This window comes from Nesoenas mayeri (assembly GCF_963082525.1).
Source record: "Nesoenas mayeri genome assembly, chromosome: 8".
NCBI classification, from domain to species: Eukaryota; Metazoa; Chordata; class Aves; order Columbiformes; family Columbidae; genus Nesoenas; species Nesoenas mayeri.
In genome coordinates this window covers 24,491,371-24,516,367 of record NC_137554.1, presented here as the reverse complement: position 1 = coordinate 24,516,367, position 24,997 = coordinate 24,491,371, and the positions used below count along the sequence as shown (strand labels likewise).

At 39.5% G+C, this 24,997-nt stretch overlaps 1 protein-coding gene across 1 annotated transcript in view; it reads right to left on the bottom strand.

The window, feature by feature from the left end:
• The window catches only part of PATJ (PATJ crumbs cell polarity complex component), a gene marked incomplete at its 3' end in the record, with an annotated part of 146,559 nt that overhangs the window by 90,171 nt on the left and 31,391 nt on the right, over nt 1-24,997 (bottom strand). The window contains exons 14-19 of the mRNA XM_080348732.1: nt 23,655-23,711; nt 22,513-22,647; nt 19,038-19,202; nt 17,219-17,344; nt 3,590-3,799; nt 2,565-2,678 (exon numbers count right to left, since the gene is read on the bottom strand). Coding sequence (XP_080204858.1) covers nt 2,565-2,678; nt 3,590-3,799; nt 17,219-17,344; nt 19,038-19,202; nt 22,513-22,647; nt 23,655-23,711 — 807 coding nt within the window. The remainder of the gene's footprint in view (nt 1-2,564; nt 2,679-3,589; nt 3,800-17,218; nt 17,345-19,037; nt 19,203-22,512; nt 22,648-23,654; nt 23,712-24,997) is intronic.

The following is a 24,997-nucleotide window of genomic DNA, read 5'->3' as shown; positions in this document are numbered from 1 at the left end:
TATTAAAACTACATCCTGATTTTTAAAGAGATTATCTTCTACCTTTTGCATTTCCTAAAAGAAAAATTCTGACTTATTATTTTAACACTAAAATTAAACATTGCTTTTTTTTTTAATATAAAGAAATTTAAGTTGCACAGCTTAGATATTTCTGGAGCCATTCAGAATAATTGATATAGAGTGAAGACAGAGAATGAGAATTATTAAATAACACTAAAAAAAATGCCACAGGAAAAAGTATCTATAAATCCAGCTCTACAGTTGTCTGCTATATCACTTTATGAATTTCCTACAATACCCTCAGCTAAATAAAAAAAACAGCCTAAGGGTTTGCTTATGCAACGGAATCAACTGTAAAAAAACAACAGCCACAGTAGTGTGTGTTTCCCTGGGGTATTCCATACAATAGTTTCACCCAAGGGAGAGGGGAAATGGATGACCCACATCAAAAAAAAAAAAAAAAAAAAGGACATAGTTGACTGTTCATTATTTAATAATCTGTTTACTGTTATTGTTTTAAAGCTCTTTTCTTCAGGCCATCTTTTAAATACCCTTTTCATCAGGTCACCATGCACTTGTGCCCAAACCCGATCTTCAAGGCACCAAAACCCCAAGCCCTGAAATCAACCTACAGATTCAGGGCTCTCTCGATCAAAACGTTTTCCTTTCTACTTCCTGCCCCTTCCCGGGCTCCCCAAGGTACTTCACCATTTCTGACCTTTAGTGTCAGAATCCTGTTTTCTTAGGCTTGGACAACTGGAGAGGAAAAAAACCCCAGAGGCTGCCAAAATGTTCACATAGTTCAAGTGAGAGGCAGGAGAGAAAACAAAAGACAGGCAAGAGCATAAGGAAACAACGCAATAATAGGAGCTGGCATGAAAGCAGAACATTAGCAATACAGAAATTAGCACATTTTTCGTAAGCATTAAACATTTCTTTAATCTATTTGACCTGTGTACCTCAATCTCAAAAAATACCCAGTCTGAAGAGATTCTAATTCTCTCCATCTTTATTTCATTTCACTTCCGCAGCATCATTCTCCAAACACTTCTGCATGAGGTACCAACTTCATCGCTGTGTAAAACAGTCAGCTTAGAACCACATAGCGATTTATTTGTGTTCTATCTCCTGATGCAGCACTTGGGTACATACAAGCACAGGCTGCTGCACTGCAGTAGCAGCCACTACCAATGGAACAGGGAATACTGCAAATGTGACAGTGAATTCTACTGTTGTACACATAAAAATCTTCACGTGCTCTTTTTTTTTTTAAAGTCAGCTTTGTCAGCACTATGCTAGTGCATAAGGAGCGCGGATGTCATCGTGACACACCACTCTTGGCTCTTATACGAGGAGGCACGGTAACAAATGGATGGAAATTTTATACTACTGCTCTAAGCTACCATCAGTGCCGTCATACAGAGAGTAAAACAAAACACAAGCAAATACCTCCGCGTGTATTTTGTACAAATTGATCGTTCCATTTTCTGTATTCAGCAGGACTTGAAGATAAAATACTTCATTTAAAAATACTTAATAGCATTAGTTCTATTTAGGAGACAGAGAAACAATCTGAGCTTGCACAGGACTAATTGCTCTGCCAGCAACCCTCCCCATGCACCCAGAAAACAAAAAAATGCTATTTTACATAACGAAAATCAGTAAATATCACATCCAAGCTAATTTCTACATAGTATACATATATCTACATAGTATACATATATCTATCCTGTAATATTGCTCCTTTTCTAACAAACCATTTAGGCACTAAAGATGTTTGTGTCCAGAGACAGGTAGACATACTTAGCAACAAGAAAATCTAGAATTTATTTTTATTACTGCATTGCAGTTCTGGATGATGCTTTATGTACTGTCTTTTCTGGTCTACAAGGAATGTGTTTACCAGCATGAATTAATTTACAGAGTACACGAGAACAGATGAAAATTCAAAAATATCTACATCTCTCATTCAACATAGGTCAGCATTGCAATATTATTGCCTATTACCCTGGTATCCGGATTCTTCACTATCTTTAGTGCCTCATCCTCTCACAATAAACAGAATTATTTCTCAGAAAATAAGAGAGGAGAATTGAGGAAGAGAATAAAGAAATCACTCAAGACCACACAGAAAGTCTATGAAGAAGAACAGATCTCCAGCTTGCCTTGCAAACTAGATGACTTTTTTGTTTTGCTTCTCTGTAACAAAAAAATGTTCTGCTTCCATACCTTACTTTCTCTGCAAAGCTGAACCAGCTACATATGACTGCTAATAAGGTAGCATTCCTATTTCATATCCAACATAACCCAAGGTATTTTAATGACACAATAAATTTGATAAGGAAGTCTGGGAACCGCATTGGTAAGTGCTTTGCACATGCTCAGTGTTGGTAATACAGTTAATATACAATTAGCTGTTTGAGTCTTTTTCAGAGGAAATCCAGCCCAAAGTCTATCCAACACTTAAGTCCTCTCTGAAGGACACACTTTTTTTTTTTTTTTACTTTAAAACATAATTTCCTTTCTCTAAAAATTCAAGCTGAACCAAAAGAGTAACCAAATACCTGTGGCGCTTCAAGTATTATTGAAAAATTCTCTATTGGTTCTGGAGACACAGAGCTGGTTTCAACATTGCTGGAATCCATGCTGTGCATGTGCTTCTTCTCTTTGCTTTCAGCCTAAGAAATGTGATCAAAAAGATGAGTCAGAAAAACAAAAACAACCCCGCATTTTTAAATGAATTAAAAGGGAGAGGGAGAACCAGCCATTAAAAAAGAGATGGGAAAAAGTTACAGAATTCTAAAAAGGGAAGTCATAAATGAAGAAGGCAATGACAACAGCTTTTATTCTTTAAAGATATTAGTACAGATACAGTAAAAAATAAAGAGATGTGTAGGAAAGAAAGAAATACAAAGATATGAACAATGAAATATCACTCTTTAGAAAAGGAAAGCAGACATTTAACAGCCTTCCTATGTTCCTATTTCACCACTACTGTACCAGTTTGAATTACAAGCACTTTCTATTAGATGGTGCTTTACTTTAATTAATTTTGCCTGGGTGCCCTTGATGAACAATACTGCAGTGTTCTCAAGTCAACTACTGTCTGTTCCAAAGCCTTGATTCTAGAAAAAGGAAATTCTACTTGCATTTACAGTCTTGACTTCAAGCAGATTAGGTTTCTTTGACGTCAGTGGAGCTCAAGCAAGCACTTAGCAGCGTCCTGGAGTTAAATGGACTCGAGCACGTATTTAACTGATTCGCTGAATTGCTCGAGCCACAACAGACTTCTGCTCAGGGCCACCAGGCACATTCACAGACAAGGCTGCTCATTCCACCTGGATGTTTTTCCAGGAGGAGCCTGAGGAAGCTGGTTTTCCAGTCAGACCTTTTGGACATGGAGCTGCCCATTTGCCAGCCATCCAGAATTTCTGGACATGTCGACAGGTGTGTGCAGCAACTTAGTTGCTTTCCACATGCATACATACTTCTGCCTTGAACTTCAGCCTCCCCCACTCCAAACACAGCAGCCCAATCTACACCTCATAGAATGAAACAAAAAAAAAAAAATGTTAAAATGAGTCCTTACCACCAAAGGCTTGCAGATTCCAAGAGAAACTGTACCCGGGGGCACAGATTTCAACACTTCCACGGCCTCTGCTAAAGTGGCACTGTCCAAATATTTCTCATTTACAAACACCAAGCGGTCCCCTGGCAAAAGCTCGCCCCCACGGTCAGCTACGCCACCTGCCACCAGAGAGCTGATCACAATGGCTGTTCTGCTTGGATCCAAGGGATCCTGAGAAAAAAAAAAAAAAATTAAAGGTCAAAACTCCCAGAAAGATCATATTTTAAGCATGTAAAGAGCACTTAAGTACGCTCATCATCTAATTCTACAGAACTGAAGCTTGAGGAGCTGTTCAAAAGGACCAGTTACTACTAGCACCAAGACTTACAGTTAACAAAAAGAAAGGTTTGCAGTGGGAAGATTTTCTGTCACTTTTCTAATCCATGAAGAAATGTAAAGATCTGGAAGATGACTGATACCCTGCCTGCCCTTTCCTTCCACACACAGATTCGCCAGGCCAACCTGCACACGGAACAGCAACACTGGCACCGTTCCACCAGCCTGCAACGTGCTGGTCCGCCACAAAATAACCCTGCTGCTTCCCATCCGAGAGCTTCATAGCAGCCAAAATGGTGTTAAAAGAAATCATTGCAAGACTAGGAATTTATTTTAAAATAGTATTAAAAAATCAAACTCAAAACATTCAAGAAATAGCAGCATACAGTTGCCATATTACTGCCGTGTTTCTGCTTTGTCAAATCTGTGTGACAACTTACAGAAGACATTTTCTCCACCCGCAAAGCTTCGTAAACAGTGAATACACGGGACAGCAACAGAAGAGTAATTAAGACTACTGGTAAAGACAAGGAACACAGTGGTGCTGAATGCAAAGGAATATGAAGTAGAAAATATTATACACATTGGAGATGCTGTAAACTGATGCAAATATTTTCACTTCTTTTTTTCCCCCTAGTATCAGCCTTTGCATTGTGTCGTGTACCATTTCTACCATGCATTCAGCCATTTAAAAATCCATCTTCAATCCAATGAAATTACTGTAAGTTATTGTATAGTGGAAGAAAGATACTCAAAACAAGTTTATGGGGATTTTTTGTGTGTGTTTGTTTTTTGTGGGTTTGGTTGGTTGGGGTTTTTGGTTTTGTTTTTTAAGATTAGAATTAGCCTCTCTTTCCCTTGCTCAGGGCTCATAAAGTTCAGAAATGCTCCTTGTACACACTGGGTCTTCAAATGCATCATGTACTATTCTTCAGGACTTGCATCTTTTATTGAGGGCACGGGAGGGATAAAAAAATGGGCAAAATACAAATCACAAAGACCACCATGAATTCAGCACCTCAGTGTTAATTTGAAAACAGGAATGCTTTTTTAACTACACATTGCTTTCCAGGGGAGCCCTTTTCGTTTTTTTTTTAAAGGTGTGTGCAAACATATGAGGCAACAAATGTAAAATCTGTAAAATGGCTGAAATTAGAGAACTGAAATCAGAGTTCAGCAGGAAGAGCCATGCTGAAACTGAATTCAAGTAAACACATTACTAATAATTCCCTCCTGTTCTACTGCTTAATCCTGCTATTTTATAAGCTTCCCAAATGCCGGGTAGCTGCATTGTACGGAGAGGTTCCCTGGCGAGGATCACGCCTTGATAATCAAACCACGACATGCTGGGTGCTGCTCTGCCCACGGAACCCACAGAGCACCGGGGGAACGGATTCCAATGACTTCAAATAGAAAAGCAAGTTATCCGTGTTCTGCACATGCTTTGGAAATGTTTAGAAACAAACCCAAATAGAGGAAGTCCAGAAGAATCCGAAGGATTTCAAGATGTAAAAAAAAAAAAGTTTTTGCTTTCAGAGTGTGGAATTTTGAAAATGTAAAGTTCCTGCTGCCCTTTGTGCAGGGAGTCAGCTCCACAAACCCTTGTGCTGCTGTCAGCCAAGCAAAAGAACACACGCCCCGCTGGACACAGACTTTGGAAACAGTTTTAATTTGGAGGTTTGCTCCAATGCAAAATAAAAACAACCTTCTGGATTTCTTTGCAGAACTAGGCTGGTGTTGAGAGGGCTGTTTTCAGCACCAACTGCATTAGCAAGGCTTTGCTAATAGAACTAAACCAGCAAGTTTTCCTGTCACAGGCTTGTCTTGCCCCGGGAAGGAAAGTTTCTGCTGGTTCCCTAAATGGGTGAGCGCTCTCTCAGCAAAACTACACCTTTGCTGACACAACAGCTTTTATACTCTGACTTTTGCTGGCTTAGCTATATTGATTAAAAAACAAAATAAAAAAAACTAACAAAACAAAACCAGCACTTGTCCTGACTGATTTGGATGAGCTGACAAAAATTTGCAAGTGAATGACTGGCCCAGTAATCATGGTGCTGGCTGAGAATGTGAGAACACCAGGTTCAAATCCCTGCTCTGACCAAAAACTGCTCTTTTTTGGGTTTGAGATCAGAACCACTTAAGTAGGACATGGGAATCTCACCATTAGCTGCTTCTACGCAGATATTCAAGGTCAGCAGCCTAACTACCGCATTTCTGACACAAAACAGTCCTGTTTAAACTGAAGTTTCAACCAAAATAAAAACATTTTTCCTTCAATAAATCATCATGTTTTGGTAAGAGATAATTTAGCTTAAAAAGTGCTCCAACCTTTAAGCTTAAAAGCTTTAACCCTCATGCTAAAAATTAAATACTCGCAGTCCCTGTGCAGGACAAGGTCTGAGAGCAATATAGTCATCACCGCTACTTTGCAACATGCAGCAGCAAAAGCCACATATTGGAATTGCTTCACAATGTGCAGCAGCAGAAAAAAAAACAAACAACAAAATCTTAAGAAAGCAGCCCCGTTTAATCAGGCAAATACTAACTAGGGGTTATAATTACACTGTGGTTTTCAAGCAGAGGGAGCTGTTGTACAGGAAGAGAAAGGCAACATGAAGTGCAGCCAGGAACACAGGCAGTGCCGTTAGACCCCGAGTGTTTGTCACGGAGTAGCTGCAAATCGCAACGCAATTGCTGTGAGGAACACCACAAAAGCCCCAAGTCAAGGCACAAACCTACCAAATTTCCAGGTGTAATCATCAATACCCTTTCCCTATAATTTAACATGAAGGTAGTTGCAGTGGCAGATTGCAGCATGCTTTTCTTACCAAAAGGAACAACATTTTTTGTAAACCTCGCCTTAGGGTTTACGCTCCAACCCAAACGCACCCTAAAGAACAGTGTCTGCTACAACAACCCAGCAAACCCTGAATTCCTACTCATATCTTGGAAGCAGCGAGTGCTGCTGGATTGCGTGGGTTGTTGCCTTGTTTCTGAAAGGCAGCAGTGCTGGCAGCAGCCTGAAAACCAGATTCTTACCTCCTAAACTAACTACAAACCCCACATTCACTCCCACAGTGCCCTGACTTCGGGGCCACCTCCACACCAACAGAGCAGCTGGAGCTGTTACAGGTCAAAAACCAGAGTAACTGTGACTGTGCACCTACCATGGGGCTCTTGATTCAATCTACTTGGCTCATGCTAAGCCAGATAATAGTGATTTTTTTTTTTTTTTGGTCACTAGCAGTCAAAACCAGATTTCAGCCTCTGCCTTAAAGTAAAAGGCTCATTTACTCGGATGGGCTTTGCAGGCCGGGAAGAAACCCCTTCCCCAAGGCCAGAACTAAGACACAGCAGTAATGGCACTCAGCTGGAATGCAGAAGTGACTCAACTTCCATAGAAATTACAGGAGTTTGCATTACAGCAGCAGGAGTGTGCACAGGACAGCCCCATACAATTTGGTCATCTTAAAATGGGCATGAGTGGGGCTTGGTACATTTAAAGAGGAACTTTTAAACTTTGGCTTACTGAAGGATACCTTTACACAAATTAATCATTTATGAGCCATGAGGAAAGGAATCAGACTGCAAAGTAAGGCTATCAGAAGACAAAACCTCTCAACTCACAAGTACTGACACAAATTCTTTTTAAAAAATAATTACATGTAAAAAAAAAATGCCACTTGTATGAACGCTGAAGATTGGCCACTGCCGTGCAGCAGCAGCCCAGGACACTGGCCTCCAGGTAACCTGGTAAGGAACTCGTACATGGTAGCTCTTGTATTCTCCTTTGTGCTTGAGCCAGCCAAAGGGTGTATGAACTTGTTTAAAATAGTCACAATTTATTCATACTTAGCAGACCATATATTTAACTATGTTGAACCATAGGTTTTCCCTTCCCCTCTACTGCTCCTCATCAAAATCCACAAAATGTTTCCTGGAGTCCAGGTGTCAAATTTTTCTTCTTATTTTCAGAGGCTCATTTGTTCTGGATTCATTTAGCAGTGCAAAGAGTCAAGCAGGGGCCACTGCAGTTGCTGCCTCTGGGATCCCTGGATTCAGAGCAGTATGAAGCCTCTTAAAAACCTGAGCTCTGCTAAAACGTTAAGAGTCCCAGGAGCACCAAGCTAAGAGAGTCCTGCGTGCAGTGCTGCTAGACAGCATAGTTCTATTGTGGCTTCAAGTAACGGCTTCAAGCTTGCCGTGTGCACTGAAGATTTACCCTCCTTAAGCTATCACAACAGGTCCTCAGGACGCAAATCTAGGAACATAACTAATGCAGCTTACCTCTGTTCGTCACTGGAAAATTAATATGATGATAACCAACTGCTTCTTCCACTGTCCTTAGCAACATGTGAGGTTTCTGCAGCAGCCAAGAGAGGGCACTCCAGGCCAGCCAAGCGCTGCCAGACACTTCCATGCCCTGACCAGTCCATCTGTCTGTCTGTCCAGCCCCAGCAGAGAGCCTTCTCTGTGTGCTGAGGATGAGGAGCAGCCTCTCCTGTGCAGCAGGACTGTAGCTCTAGCTCAATCGGGCGTAAGCAGCTACCACGTTTTCTGGGGTTTTGTTTGTGTTTTCGTTTTTTTAAAGGTTCATATGAAAATGTAAGACAAAGCTGCGGGTGACTGACATTTACTAAGCAAAGTCACTCTCACTTAGTTACAGGCTATATTAGTTTTGGCATCACTGAAGATCTAAATTCAGCTAGCCTGACTTCCTAGAATATTTCAGCTTTCTTCAAGCAACAAACTGCCTGCTGCCACAAAAACACTCCTCCAAAAACACATATCAAAAATAGCATGGCAGAGGATCCCAAAAGAAACAGTTTGGAACTTTTTTCCCTGTACCAATTTTGATTTATCTGAACAATTTTACAAGTGCCAATTTGTATACTGCAGGTTTCTGTGAGAGAGCCAAAACAAACACATGTTAGAGCTCAGAGGTCAGAGCAACCCAGCTTCATTACATTTTGCATGGGACCACTTCCAGGTCTAACATACATATCCATATTTAAAACTCTTCAGTTTGCAACTGAATAAGATACCAGACTGAAAGACTCAAACACAACACTGCAGCATACTGTACAAGGAACATACACACTTCAACAGTTAAACGGACCAAAAGTATTTTACGTTCATCTTACTATTACATAGAACAAAGGCAGGACTGCACATGAAGTCATTTACCTGGATGCTCAATGTTGTGAAGTTACTCAAAATACCCATCTGTGCCCCATTCCCTATGCAGACCCACTGCCACACACACCAGCAACGCCAACTGGATGCAAGAGCCAAGAGTGATAAACAACCTGCAGCCTTTGCAAAAGGCACCAAGTATTTTGCAACAGAAGAAGAGAGGAAGAAACATGTGAGTGAGGTCCAACTCCCTCCTTAGCGTGGCCTCAATTTAGGATTGAGACTCAAGGTCCAAACCTTCTGTACATTCACTCCAGCATACTTGCAGGAATTGGCCATAGGAAATGCCAAAGGTGCTCTAAAGCCTGAAAAAAAAAAATCTGAGAAAGTGCTCAACTAGTTTCTGTTAGATCCACTGCATGGGCAATCAGACTGAAATTCAAAGCGTTTACGACTTGTTTCTGCCTCTTCTGCTTGTATGAGATTGCAGTCAGCAGGGCTGCTTAGGATGAAGACTACACAGTGCCCAGGCTCTGGCCATACCAAAGAAATAAACTACAGCCTGATGTGCTGAAGTAATACAAACTTAAATACAGGATGGTATTCAAGGAGGAATGCTCAACTTTTCTGTGAAGTAGGCCAAAGCACTGGAAATAAAACCTAAGTATTTATTGATCTGCAGTGAGGGAATAAAGCGATGAATTGCAGAAGCTCTAGGGTGCAGCCAGCATTAATCAAAACCTCCGTTATGGGAAATGTCAGCAAAGAAACAGGAATTCACAGAGAAAGAAAAGAAAAACATAAATAAACAAACCATACAGATCCATACCCAAAGGATGAGAGAGAAGAGCCAAGTAAGTAGGTGGCACAAAGGGTTTCCCACACCAGGCTTTCATCACATGCAATGTGAAGCCCTACGGGTCTTCTACAGCAAGGAGGAACGACTGGAACCTGCACAGAGCTGGCAGAGCCGGCGAGCACCATGCGAAAATTCATCAGCAGCAGAGATGGGACAAAAGCGCCTCCAGGGAAGCATCAAAAGAAAAAGATCTTCCCCACTATTGCTCCTCTCGAATGAACAGATCAAAGATAGGTACCAGCTATGGTAGTTTTGAAAGTGTCACTGCAGTGGGCTCAGGTGCTTGTAGCTATCTTTTAATTTATCAAACTTCACAATCAACCTAAAGGTTTCATCTGACTTTCATATTTGCTCTCAACAGAGCTGAAGTCACAGGGATTACATTCATTAGACTCTCTTAATATCTTATACTTTCAGACCTTCCAGCTCCAGAAAAAACACACTCAATGCTGACTACAGGGAAAAGCCACAGAGATAAGGAAAAAAAACCCCTAAACTCATAAGGAAATGGAGGAAAGCCACTGTGTAGATGAGATAAAGACGGGGTAGAGACATGTGGGAATAAAGAAAAAAACACCAACAAGCCAAGGGAAAAGTTATAAATGGTATCACACCTACATAACCTGCACTCAGTGCTCTTAATGCACATTCTGAGTTTGATCAGCTTTCGGGTTTCAAACAATCCCTGAAGTAAAAATCCACGAAGCCCACAGGCTGTGCAAGTGCAGTAGGTGTTTTCAAACAAACCAGAGCTCTCTGCACAGAGAGCCTGCACCATTAAACACATTAATTGTGGAAAATTTGCTACAGAAAAAACTGCAAAAGAAAGGTGGGGAGACTGGACAGGCCATTTGTCTTGCAATAAGGGTCTGCAAACAGTGACTTGGCCCAAGGAAGACTTGGAACAATGTGGATGGTGAAGACAGAGGGTCAGGCAAAAACTGAAATACAGTGAGAACAGAAAAAAAGCCTCCCAACTGCAGCAGCACTGTTTGGATTAGGGGAGCAGCATCTTCTAGAAGGGCGAGGTATTAAGAAAACAAAATACCTCATAACTTCCTCAAGTTTTCAGAATTCTTCACGCTTATCCATCAGCAAACAATATACACCTCAAATCTCATCAGTTCAGAACAGATTCAGAGCTGTCTCAGTTGAGCTTTTACACGCCCATTGCTCCATCGTCTCCACATGCTTGCTGAAAGACCAGCACGGCTTTTATAATAGATAAACAGCATCCAACTGCAGAGTTTCCTCTAGTCTCATCCACATTACCTTGTCCTTGCTGAGATTTGCCAAGTGTTTAACGGAAAATCTAGCTGCGGTTTTGTGCCTTTAAATTCTCACCTTCTCTTGCAGGCAGAAGATAACTGTGAAATAATAATGAATTTCTTTGGTTTGGTGGTGGGTTTTTTTTGTTTTTATTAAAAACCATTGCTCTTAGCAGGAAATGAAAAAGAACAACCAGATCAGTAGAATTTGGGGGAACAGAGAAAACATTTCTATGGGTTAACAATAATAATACTGCTTAGTATTTATTTCAAGGAGATGAGACAAACCAAAGAAAAACAGATGTTCTCAGTAATGCTCCAGTTTCTCTGAAAACTCAGGTATTGTCCAAAGGCTGTCGCAGCTCACACAGGACAGGAGGGCATCCCCAGGTTATGTCGCTGTACACAAGATTCCTTCCTCACTTCTCACTTGAAGAGTCAGATCATGTTCCCCCTGGCTCCATGTCAGGACATGCCCAAGCCCTAACTTGACTCCCTGCAGCCTAGGTCTCCAGCTCCTCCAGCTCAGCAGCTACTCCTTCCTGTCTGTATCTCACGCTGAGATACACAGGCTCTTTGATTTCTTATTAAAGCGGTTTCTGGTCCCCTAACGCTTTTAGTACTGCTGCAGTGAGGTTTTGGAAACCACTCATCACGAGCGCCCTAGAAACTTGACCAGGAATGCGCACAATTGCATTCACCAAGCTCTTCCGTCCTGAAAAGTAGTATTAAGCTCAACTCCAAGAGAATTTTTCAAAAAGCTACATTGAATTCAATTCATGACACACTATTAAGAATTATTTTACGAATGAAACAGCTTAATATGATTTAAAGGATGCAGAACTTTCCCATAGGGGGAGAGGAGCAAATCCTCTGTGAGATGAGTACCAACACAGTTGGTACTGAGGCTTACAGAACTTTGATGTTAATGAATGTGGATGGGTTGTAGAAATGGGAGAAAAGCTGCCTTTATCAGTTTTCCCAGTACCAAGCTGATAGCCATTGTAAAACCACTTTTTAATACAGCTGTGCAGCTTTTGCCAATAAGCCACAGGTTTCCATCACATGGTCAGGTGAAAATGTGCTTAACAAGGACATCAATATGCTTCTTTGTTCATAACAAACTTATCACAAGACAGACAAAGCTCAAATTATCTCAAGAGGGCAAATGTTCAGCTAGCAACATGTCAAAGCATTCCAGCCCACATATTGCTGTTGAACAGTCCAAAAAAGAAAAAAAATATAATCTAGTTGAATACCATCTTCTACAAATAAGAAGTCAGTTTGCTTTTTTGTAACTCTACATCTGGAGCCTGTTTGTTTGGGGTATAAAGAGGAAAGATATTTGGAGACACTTAAACTGCTTCACTTCCTGCTATGAATGACTATGCAGTGATTTTGTTATAAAGAAGAAAACAATTGTTTCACATGCTCCCTGGGAGAAGGACAAAACATAATCTGCTGCATGCGCAGGATAAGAAAAGACTTCAGTCCAACAGTAAGAAAAAACTGCTAATGATAACAAGGATAAGCCCAGGAATACGGCAGCTGTGGAATCCCTATCACCAGGCTACAGTAAGAACCCCTTCAGCACTGATCTCAGGCTGTTTCAGGTCTGGGTAACATGAAGCTCACCCAGGGCTGATGTGCCTGTCCCAGCTTCCATGGACAGGCAGATATTTACAGGGACCACCTGGGGCAGGTGAGGCTGGGAGCTCTTCCAGCGGGTCTGCCAGGCAGCCGGCACTCGGGAATCACCTTTGAAATAAAACAGAGAAGCAGCATCTCCCAGGCACGGCGAAGAGTTATGTGAAACATCAGCCCTCTCTATTCCAACCCTCACCCGCTGCAGTTTCACGCACGTGGAAACAGCTGCTTTAAAATACTCTGACTTCAAAGGAGAGTGAATTAAGCTCCACATAAAGTCCATTCGGCTTTTTCTTTAATTTGATAAAAGCTCATCAGACCATTTGAGTTCCCTTCTGGTCAATACTGCCTCAAGAAATCTGCAATTCAGCTACCTGTGGTTTTTGCAATATTTCTGTAAAACATCGCTGACAGAATCTGCTGGCCTGCACGTGCCAGGTCTTTGGTAAACACTGTTTCAGGGCCACTCAAAGTACTTTTTTTTCCTATTGTAGTCTCTTCTTTCTCTATAGAAGTCTCCATCTTGTGTGGTTTTTCTTGCTTTCATGCCCAGGGATTGCCATCATTTTTATACAGCATTTCTCCTCTATTTCACCCTGATGCCTTTTTCAGTTTTCATTTCATTCCAAGAAAAAGGATTGGTCCCAATAATAATGACTTAGCTCTTGACTTTCTGGCTAGGAGGTTGAGCTTTAGGCTAGACAAAGTTACCATTAAGCTAGACACTTTCACCTCTGTTGACAAAGAACAATAAACAGGTTTGCCCTTGCATCACAGCTGATCCCAGAGCACTCTACAAACAGTGCACTGGGTCCCCCATTCACCATCAAAACATACTTGCCGCTAACTGTGCCAGCAACACTACATAAAAGTTAGTTAAGAGGTGAAAAAGAGAGCAACCCCTCCAAGTGAAATTACAAGGAAATTAAGGGAGGTACAGCGTATTACTTCACGGAGAAGTTGGCCCGAAGTCTGAACAGCACACCTTTTTAATGGCCAAGAGGGGGGCAGGGTCCCTGTTTGAGATGGAATCACCAGCACTGCAATGCTGCCCCTCCGGGCTCCGCTCCGCACGATGTGTTATCAGCTGAAAATGCCCGTCACATGCAGAGCCCATCAGCACCGCTGTTGCTGCCGCTCCTTCCGCAGGCTTCTCATCAGAGCGTTATCAAGAAAAAGCAGTGCCTGGCCTAAGAGCTTTGACAAGATCCCAACACAGCAGTGACAATGGGAAAATACGCAGAAGATTTCACTCTAAGACCTCTTCAGTGTTTCTTATTTAAATAAGCCATCACACCAGGTGACAAATCCAGTGAAACAGATCATTTCAAGAATACAAAGGATCAGCCTCCCCATCTACCTCCTCTCTCACCAAGTATTGACCTTGCTAGCAAAGCAGCAGCCTCAAAGATTCTAGATATAATTACTAATTAGGACATTCAGCAAGGGGAAAAAAGATATTTTTTTAATACATAGGAATTATGTGAAGCTGAACAGTATCCTATATAAATACAGTCTTGTTACAATAAAAAGTTCAAGTCTGTGTTGCTCTAATGGTATCCCAAAGTTTGCAAAGCATGTGTACAATTCTTCCAGAAGTACCTGACTAGGAAAAAAAGAAGGCTCTGTTTAAAGCATTTAAATCCCTAAAGACAGACAAAAGAAAACACAGGACAAAGTAGAAATACTATTGATTAGGCATAATTGGTATAATTAATTTGTAATTAGTTCATTAAAATATATAGGCATTGGAATTATGCTTGTACATTTCTGGGAATATCGTGCAAGTCACTTGGGATATGCTTATTTATTTGATAGATGAAACATTATTAGAAAGACAGCCCATTAAAAATTAATATACCAGAGTAATAATATCTCGATCTCAGCATTTGGTTTTCTACATACTCAGATTCCTATTCTACCTCATGGAAGAGTTTTTCTTTCTGCTGTTTTTCACAGCGTGACTTGGGAAGCACAGCTTTTTAGCCAACTGAGGCCCAATGCCCTTTACACCACATAGTCAGGCTTGAGAAAACAAAGAGACAAATATCAAATTATACAGGACGAGGGTATTCAGCATCATACCTAATTCTATAATTGAAATTAGGATGAAAAGGTAAAAAGCCTCTCGCGTCCTTCTTTCCTCCTGTAACGTTACTTCACTGTTCCTGCTGATCTTTCTGAAGTCCTGCTGGTATTTTTGAAGTGACATTTGAACCAACAGCTACAGAAATAATGTGATCTTAAAAACCCGGGGTACAGTCACATCACCTCCAGGTTGGGAGCATCACACCAAAGCTTCCTTAAACATCTGTGAGGGTCAGAGAGAGCGAGTCAGCGCTTAGGAGGGTGATTCTGAGCACCACAAATAGACCTTTTGCTCAGAATCTCCTTGTAAAAAGCATTTTCCTCTCCATCCTGCCTCCATCGATGCTAATAGGAGCCTAGAAAGGTTGGTCCCTCACTAATCAACCCCACGTAGATACAAGCAGCTTGGCCACATGAATACCCATCTTCATTAAAAAAAATCATATGATTACTGAAAATGGGCAAAATCAACAGCAGGTATATAGTGCGTGCAGCACTCTTTACCATTATAAAGCTTGAGACTTATTTTGCAAAGCGAAAAGTAGGTATCTAAAAAAATAGCTTTCATTTTTATAAAAGGGAAACATTGCAAAAAGAAATACAGCAAACAGAGTCAGGTCTCCAGGTCCTTTAAGCCACAATTAAACATTTAACTGTACTTTTGTGCATCTCAGCAAATCTGCTTTAGGAATTCTGAACAGTCTCTCAGGAACCACATACTTTTTTTCCTCCCATCTCCAATCTAGCATGGACAATTATTTATTTTCTTTGCCCTGCTCTCAAGAATGTGATGGAAGTATTTACATAAACACACAAAGAGTCACAGATATCTCTCTATAAAAATTAATCTGCAGATGATGAAAAGTGTAAAAGATCTAAGAGGCAAATACCAAACAAAAGAGCATACTTTATACATAAATATCTCAAAATTATAAAGATCTGAGATTAAGTGGTTTACCACTCATTTAGAATTGATTAGAATGTATTTAAATTTAGCTGAAAGTACCACAACATTGCTCATGTATTTGCATCTGCGAATAAGTAAATAAAAAGCCTGTTATTAAAGCCTTCATTAATTCTGATTATATGAGAACTTAAAAGCAAATCTGTGTATTACTGCTCTGTAAAGACTCCCAGCAACTCTACAGTAAAGCTGGCACTGCCACCCAACATGTGTCAGCGAAAATGACTAACAGGATCTATTTTCAGTAATCTTAAATCACACTGCTAAAATATAGAATTAATGGTTTTTCATAATACTTCAAATATTTTTTTTTTATTCTAATTCATTCCCAATTCATGCCTTATTGTATCAAAAAGTGAATTTTATATCACTTGACATTTATGCACAACAGTTGAACACATTTTATTAAACTAAAATGTTTAGGCAGCATTCATATGTGATGTGTATATTATTATGGAGAGTGATCCAGCTAATTTACTTCTTTATAAATATGATGGCTAGAGGTTTAAAAATATATCACGTTGACTAGAAAAATGAATAACATTTCACTCTGACCACAGACTTTGAGAGTTTCTATATATTTCATTGAAGGCAATATTTTTGAAAGAAGGATTCATGAATTTGAGTAGAATTTTTCCCCAATTAAAGATTCCTAAGGAATTTAACAAGTGTATAACCTACCTCAAAATGGTTCTTCTTGGAGAAATCAAATTTTAAGCTATGAATGACTTTTGAAAGTCAGCTGCCCCTCTAACACCCCCCTCACCCCCTGAAAATTCCACCCATATCTCTGGCATCCTGGTTTAATAGTTTTAACAGAGAAGTGTAAATGAAAGATTATTAATTAGGTTCTTTAATCTCTATTCTTATGCTAATAAATTCAATGTATTCAATGTATTACAAATGGGTCTATACTCTATTTGTAAATGAAAGGAAATTTAGGGCAACAAGGGGAGAAAAAAGCAAAAAGACTCATTAAGTTTGCTACATCGGAAATGATGTTGCAAGACCTAAGAAAGTTCGCTGGCCACTCTCACAGTTGAAAAGTCATTCCAAGTTAAAACAAAAATAAAACAAAACTGAACTTCCCCCCAACATTTAACCATTAAACTCAGAATTATAAGGTAGAGTTTGATTAAAGATTTTGCACTTTATCACATCTGATAATCAGACCAGTTTAGAACAAGCTCTACACTAGACTCATAGACTTGGCCTCAAAATAAATTACTTTTCTCTACACAATTCCAAGCCGATTACCCCATAAATCAACATCACAAAACATTTTAAGGCACCACACAAGACAAAGGATCAGAGGGATTTTTAGTATTTAGTTATACAGAAGAGTATACCTGATAGTCCAAAATGCTGAATCCTAAACCATTTTTGTCTTTCTCCAGCTGAATAACCTTCACATCCGGAGACCATAACGCTAATTCCCCTTCTTCCTCAGGATTAATGTCTTCCTCAGGTTTCACCTGAAAAATAAAAGCCCTAGTTCAAATACTATTCTTCCAGTTCTTTACAAACACTGTTCCCTAAATATTTTGATCATTAATGGCTCGCACGTGCCCTAAAATATGGCCTTTTATGGAATTACAATTTCATTGAACATTATGCATCCAGTTTTCTCCAGCTTGCTGCCTCAGATACTCTCCTGGGACTCCGCCTACATGTTTTGAGCATCAGTGCCCTACCTGGCATAAAAATATCCATGTATTAGTCAAATTAGTTGTTATATAATATTACTAACCTGTTACATGTTGATGAACTTCATCTGTCCCATTAGATGCATAAAGGAAAAATAAATATCTTAGCATAAAAGATTTAACCACAAACAGCCAAGAGAAAGACCAGGCAATCAGGCACATCTGATCCTTGTGACATTAAATATGTGAACAAAAAATTCTTATATTGTAACTACACAAACAGTATCTAATTTGAAAAAAAAGCTCTTTCTTTCACAATTTTTGTGCTAAGGTGTAAAAGATAGAGGTATAGTTACTCAATTTTGTTGGGTTAAGACAACTTCATAAACACATCTTCCAAAAAGGCATCTTTTGTTGTCTAACTTAAAATGCATGTTTCAACATTACTGGTATTTTATCAATACAATCTTTACCAAGTATCAATGCGTGATGTCCCAAGAAACCCATTGAAACCTTATATCATTACCTTTGCACTGATTTAACCTTATTTCTTTGGACAAATATGCCTATTTCACAGAGCACTGCCAGGAGACAAAAGGAAGCTTCTCTTCCACACACTCTTCCTTGATACTTTTGACAAAAAGAAGCAGAATAATTGTGAGATTGCTCTAAGGAGAAGGCAACCTCTCTTCTCTCAGTATCACCTTATGGCAAAGATGTGTAACTGAAGGATGCACATGGAAAATGTTCAGTAAAACACAACCAGAAAAAAACCCACAGTGCAACAAGTTCTACTGAAACAGAAACGGCCTTTTCCAAAAAGGTGTAATACTCGACATCTTATTCTTCCATGAAACATCCATAGTTCTTATTTAACTCCCCCTTAGAGGAAATTAGATCAGAAAATATCAGAAAAGACAAGAAATCAAGGTGTAAATACTTTTTATAAATAGGAACAACCATTACAAGTGTCAAGCTTTAGTCTGAGACTTTAAAGCTTCTGCAATGGAAAGAAACATTAAGGGTTTTTTTCCAGTTCTATAAAAACCTGCTCAGAACATGGAAGCAATCAGCTAATGGGGGCAAGGATGTGATTTAGGGTAATTCAGAGCTTTCACTCACCTATTAAGTGTAAGAATGATGAATGGGATGTACATAGTCAGCATGCTCAGTGATTTACCTACCTTGTATTTATAGTACAATGAAGTTTCTCATGGCCAACCTGTATAAACTGTAGCAAAAGTACCAGTGTTGCAAACATGAACTATCTTTCACTGAAACACCAGCTGTCCCTTACGAGCCCAAAGTGAATGGAAAATGCAGCTTTATATGACAATTTAATACAAAACTGCCTCATATAGCTACACATTTTAGGAAATGTTATTTAAGACTGAAAAGTGGTCTGGATGGAACAGCCAAAGGGAAACAGACACTTTAGAAAGCTAAATCACTTTCTCAGAAACATATGCAGCTTTTTCAAAAAGTCACTGTCAAATATAGTTGAATGACATGAGGAGTTTACCTTTTGTTCTGGAGGGGTAACTCCCAGGGTGGGCTCATCCACAAGAGACTCGCTGCCATCGTCAAAAAGCCGCCGGCAGCAAACCAACGTAAACGGGGGTGGCACTTCCTTCAGAAAAGTGATCGCCTCACGCCGTGATTTGCCATACAGCTGAACACCGTTGACCTACACAGAAAGGGAAATGCACATCCACACTAAGATAATTAAAACGATATCAACCAGATTATTCTTTGTTTTTATTTTCATACGTCTTTCCCCAGCCGAATGTGGAAGTCTAATTTTACCAAGGGATTCTGGCAAAGCTTGCCTAGTTTTATTAGCATATGCTTCTGAAGCATACATGTGTTCCTGTAAGATTTAAACTTCATCTGTAAGATCTTGTGACTACTGCTACATCATGTCTCTGCTCTCTTGAGCCTCCTCTAACTGGTTTTCTGCTCATGACTTTTCCTGGCCTAAATCTTTCTCAGGATTATCTCATTCTCACCTGCAGTTTTGTTGTGGATTTTTTTTAGCATTAGGCTTATGTGTTTGAAGTTAAAAGAATATTAATTTCCAAAAATATTTTAAGAGTCGATTTCGAGCTCTAATCAAAACCTTGAAGACAGAACTAGTGCAGCTTTGTCTGTTGTTTAAAAAGCAACAAAATGGTTGAAACTGAAATAGATACTACAGAAAACATGCAAGAATGTTTATATAGTAAGAAAGCAAGTGATTACGGTAAGCAATTAATTGGAAAACCCTGACAAGGGTCAAAGCTTATCATCCCATAAGCTTTAGATCCTGAGTGACAACAGAAGACTATAAGGTCATTGTTAACGGACGTTTTAAGCCACAGACTTAAAAGAAAAAAAAAAAGGCAGATGGATACATAATAACGCTACTTTAAAATGAGATTCTGCAGTTATGCTTCATGAGGAAACTAAAACTACAGTGATTCATCCTCATCAATCTGCAATATCTTGAGGGTACACAGCACTATCTGTAGATATAAGGACAGCAGAATGCCAGTAGGTGTCCCTGAAGTGACCATCATCCACAGTGGTAACAGCACAGCCCCAAAAGAGCAGAGGTTTCACCCGATTCATGCTACGGATTGAATCCCAACAGTATGTGTATTTCAGGGCTTTTTCAGGCTCTCTGAAGTCCATTCTCATTATCTAATGCTCAAAGTCAGTTTAGGAACCCAGAACGCATCACCTGAGTCCACTCCACAACATGAACCACAGCACAAGTGGAGACAATTGGAGATTCTCTTCAATACTTCACACCCAAACTGCAATGCTAATGCAGATGAACACCCATCTGATCACAGAAAATATAGCACATAAATATACAATATATACACCTCTGTACCTGCAGACTTGAGGCAAAGCCTCATCAAGTACTTCCCAGATTTCCATGTTCTTTAGAGGAACCCAATCTTGTGCAAACCTCCCCACAATCTCACTGTAACTACCACTTTCTTCCTCCTCACCTCTTCCCCCCACCCCGCCCCTTTCCCTTGTGCTTTTTACAGTATAAATATAGCTCGTACTGCTGGGAAACACAGAGTTCCCCCTCACACTATAACCCAGCCAAGGAGGAAAATTGAGAGCGGCATAACCGGCCTCCAAAGCCATAAGACAAACAGCTACGGGTTTTTTCGGCAAGAATTACAGCAACCGCTGAGCTATCAGGCTCCTCCATTAGTTAATTATTTAAGCAGAAGTATCTATGCATAAGGATTTTTTAAATGCGTTGAGAGCAGCAGCGTGGTGGGGAGTTCCCAGCAAACCTCAGCGTACTGGGACTGATGGGGCAGACCCAGGGGGTCCCATTTCTGCTTTTGCAGCCGCCAAAAATCAGCACACAAGGTGCCCTACAGCCCATTCATTCACCACACCGCCCCAGTTACTTGTGCCATCAAATGGGAGTGAGCAAAATTTTATAACAAACCTAGAAGGACACAAGGAAGCAATTTACTCTTAAAAAAGAACACAATGAAATTAACTAAAATTAGGGGAAAAGTAAAAGAAAATACCACATTTTCTATCATAATTCAAACACATCATTAAAAATAATCAACATTCAACCTCGCTATATATTATAGAAAAATTCCTTGCTGATCACTTTTTAATCCCAACAGTATCAGGCCCAGGTAGAGCTGCTTGTTTAGGGAATGGAGTTGTCACTTTTTCCATTGCAAACCCTACTTTAAGGGGATTTATAACTTGGCTGCAAAAACATACTCTGGGTTCAACCTGGCATATATAGCTTTAGCCCTCAAGCACATTTTTATTTTGTTGGGGTTTTTTTTCCAGCTACAGAGTAGAAATAAATTCATGCACACTAGGTCTGGACATATCTGTGAACTTAATTGTAAGTTTTACTTATTACTGTGTACTTAAGTATATACAATTAAAGTTTCCTAAGTGACTCTACAGCACTATCATTGCTTTTTGTATACAACTTTTTGTTTAGTGGCCAAGGAATTTAAACAACAATTCCAGCATTCCATTACTCCTTCCTTTAGGAATCAAAATTTCTTCCATTAAGCAATAACTGAAGAAAATGTTTTAGGTCTTAGTGATATCAGTATGAATTTTTGATGTTAAAGGGTAAACAACGAGTAAAAGCAAGAGAGCTGTACACCTAACAAACTAATCTTTCAGAAAGCCTAATTCTGCTCCCAATGATGTCAATTAAATGTTCCACTAAAAAAAAATTCAAATCGTCCACTAAAATTCATCCACTAAAAAAAAAAAAAAGAAACCAAATTTGAAATATTTCACAAAGAACAGCTATTCAATAGGAAATTGTCCTTTCACTTGTAGGCTGAGATACTGATAGATATACATACATCCACACACACTAAATGGGTATAATTTTAATTTTATCAAATAAATCTTCCTCAGCAAACAGGTCAGTCTGATTCTGATAACTTCAAAGCTGCCCCAATATCTCTTTATACATATTTAAACAGGCTGATGTACCACTTCACATGGACAAAGGACTTTCAACGCTCAACAAGTAAGTTATTAGGTGTAACAGGAACCACTACTTCAGGATGGTTGTAAATTTTTTAGTACTGACAAATATTAAGATTATCCACCACAAACACTAAGGCCAAATTGCTCAAAAGGCTGAGCTACAGGACTGCAGATAGATACAAATACATTGAACACAAATGTTATCGCTGCACTTATAATTCTGCATAGCCATATTAAAACATTTCAGAAAAAAAAAAAGCATGAAATCACTAACAGGGCACAAGAATTTGACATTTTGTCCATAAAGGGGGGGAATGGAACAGTAAAGAACATGAATGTGACTTCCAAAACACTACTCCAAATGCTTCCACAACTCACTCCTAATACCACTATTGCACACACAGCAGCCAAATTAGAATTTAATATAAGCATTTTTAAGAGGGCTAAGCAAACAGGAAATTTATCAGTTCTATTTTTGGGGTGGGGGGAGTGGGGTTTTTTACCTCTAGAAGTTCATCCTCCACTTGCAGAAGACCAAGTGCTGCAGTTGGATCATCTGAAGCAATCGATGATATATAATGATGTCCATCAAATGTGTCAAGCTCGACTCCTAATCTTAAAGTGTGGATGGGTAATAGCTGCCAAAAGATAAGTATGGCTGAGCACGTATATACATCTTTATCTACCACAATATAAACACATTTAAGATTCAGTGGCCAACCAAATTAAACTAAAATCGCACAGTAAGATGATTCAGTCTTCATAGTGATATCATCTGCGTTACAGCACAAGTGTCCACAATTTCACTATAGAAACCATTAGCACAAACAAAAACAAACAACCTGCCCTTTAGAGGAAAAGACAGTTTGAACTGTATTCTAAAATAATGCCATCATATTGTAAAAAATGCAAAGAAAAGGACTACCTAAAGTCTATCCTACCCAAAAGGTGAGTTTTCAACAAAACTGAAAGAAATTCCATAATCACCATAAAAAACTCATCACAAGAGTAGCTGTCTTACTCCTTAGAGAGCTACAGTACTTTGAGGGAGAGTAAATATACCTGAAACATCCTCTGCAAATCGCCAATAATACCAGCATCCTTTGTTTCTGCAAGGTGAAATCTCTGATTTTTGTATTTGCCTTTTCCCAGTGGGCCATCTTAATTTGGAATTTTCCTCTAGGGAATCTCCAACCACGAGTGTCTTTGGTCTGCTAAAATTAGGAAGCCGAAGACAAAACTGATACACTACCCAGACGAGGCAGCAGAAATCATGGCAATGTGGGGAGAAGAGATGACCGGCAGTATCTGCTCCTTCAGCTCAGCCATTTTCTGGCTTATTACTTAAGCTGAAACACTGAGTGTCCTTCTGGTTCCAAATTCATTCTGGATATTCAAGTAAAAGGAGCAATTCATGGATCCCCAACAGTCCCTCACAGCCATGTCTGACTATGAATTTTTGGCCTTTCTTCACCGAGACATCCCCACAAGTACATAAACACATCAACTCCACAAACCTCTTTTGCACGATATTAACATACATATCTTGAAAATCTCTCGAAACTCTTGGCAAAACTGAAATTCATTTCTGCTCAGACCATTTCAATCAAATATACCATGAAGGAAACCACGGTGTAAGTCATACCTTTGAGTACTTCTGGAGTTCCGAATCATCCGTGATGGGCATATCCACATTCACAACCTAAAAATTGTACATCATAACATTTTTCAATAGCAGGACATTAAAGACTTTACCAGAACTATGAATTCTGGCAAAAAAAAAAAGATGAACAAAACAAACTGTACTGAAACAAAGTCACATTGATGCAAAATAATTTAAAACAAATGCTGGAAAATCTTTCAGACACACAACATTTACATTTAGGAATGTGGTGATTATGCACTATTAGCAGACTCCAATATTATCCTATTCCCAAAGCCCGAGTGCCGATTTTAGTCAAGTTCAGTAATCCCGTATAAGCACAAAATGCCATTATGTTTGACACAAATACCCAAACTGACTTGCCAATCAGAATTTGAAGAGTACGATAGCTTAAGTTATTCCTTCAGGCTATAGTACAGCCATCTAATATCTAGACTAAACCATCCCCTTCTGCAGCATGTTCCTAAGATGGCTTGAAATACATGAGTTGAATTACCAAATTGGAATGCAAAGTGGATTAGTTAAAACAGTGACAAAAAATCCTGTCAGTTTTCTTCTTTTTTAATATTAATAAAACAACTATGTTCACCACCAGTTTTCTTGTAATGTTCTTCCTTAACATAATTTATCTGTAACCTTAGAAGGTAATTTACTCCAATTTTACACATAAGATGACATCCATGGTGTTCTATAGCCCAGGGATGGAGTTGGGGACACTGAAGCTCAATCTGTTTGGGAGGATTGCTACACTCATTAGATGTGGAAAATACAAAGCGCTGCAAAAAGTCAGGTAGCTTTCAGCTCCTTGGAAAATTTCTAGTTTAACAAAGTATCTAGGAAACAATGCTAAGCCTCAACTTTTTGTTTTGGCTTATCTGAAGATAAATACTTCAGAGAGGACACTCAAACCCGCAGGCACCTTCAGGGTGACTTTCTAGGAGCTGTGTGGGAGGGTAACGCAAAACAGGGACGGAACCATCAGGCTGAAATCAAACCAAATGTTGTAATGGAACACAGCCAAGACTAGAGGTAGGTACAGGCGACAAGAACTGGAAGAACCAAAATAAAAAAAAAAGACTTTCAAAAAGGGGGTGCTACAACAGTTTTCTTCTATTATTTAAAAGGAACAACCATTAACATTTTCACTCCTGCCATTTTACTGGCAGCAGCTGAAGAAGAACCAGAAAGGGCCGGTTTCACAAACTAAGCAGCTTTTTGTCCTCTGTGGGAACTGCAATGGTGCTAAGGGAAGCAATATCAGGCTGGTGAAATGTGAGGATGGGAATACTGAGCAACTGAAGTGGGCAGCCGAACAGATTTATTGC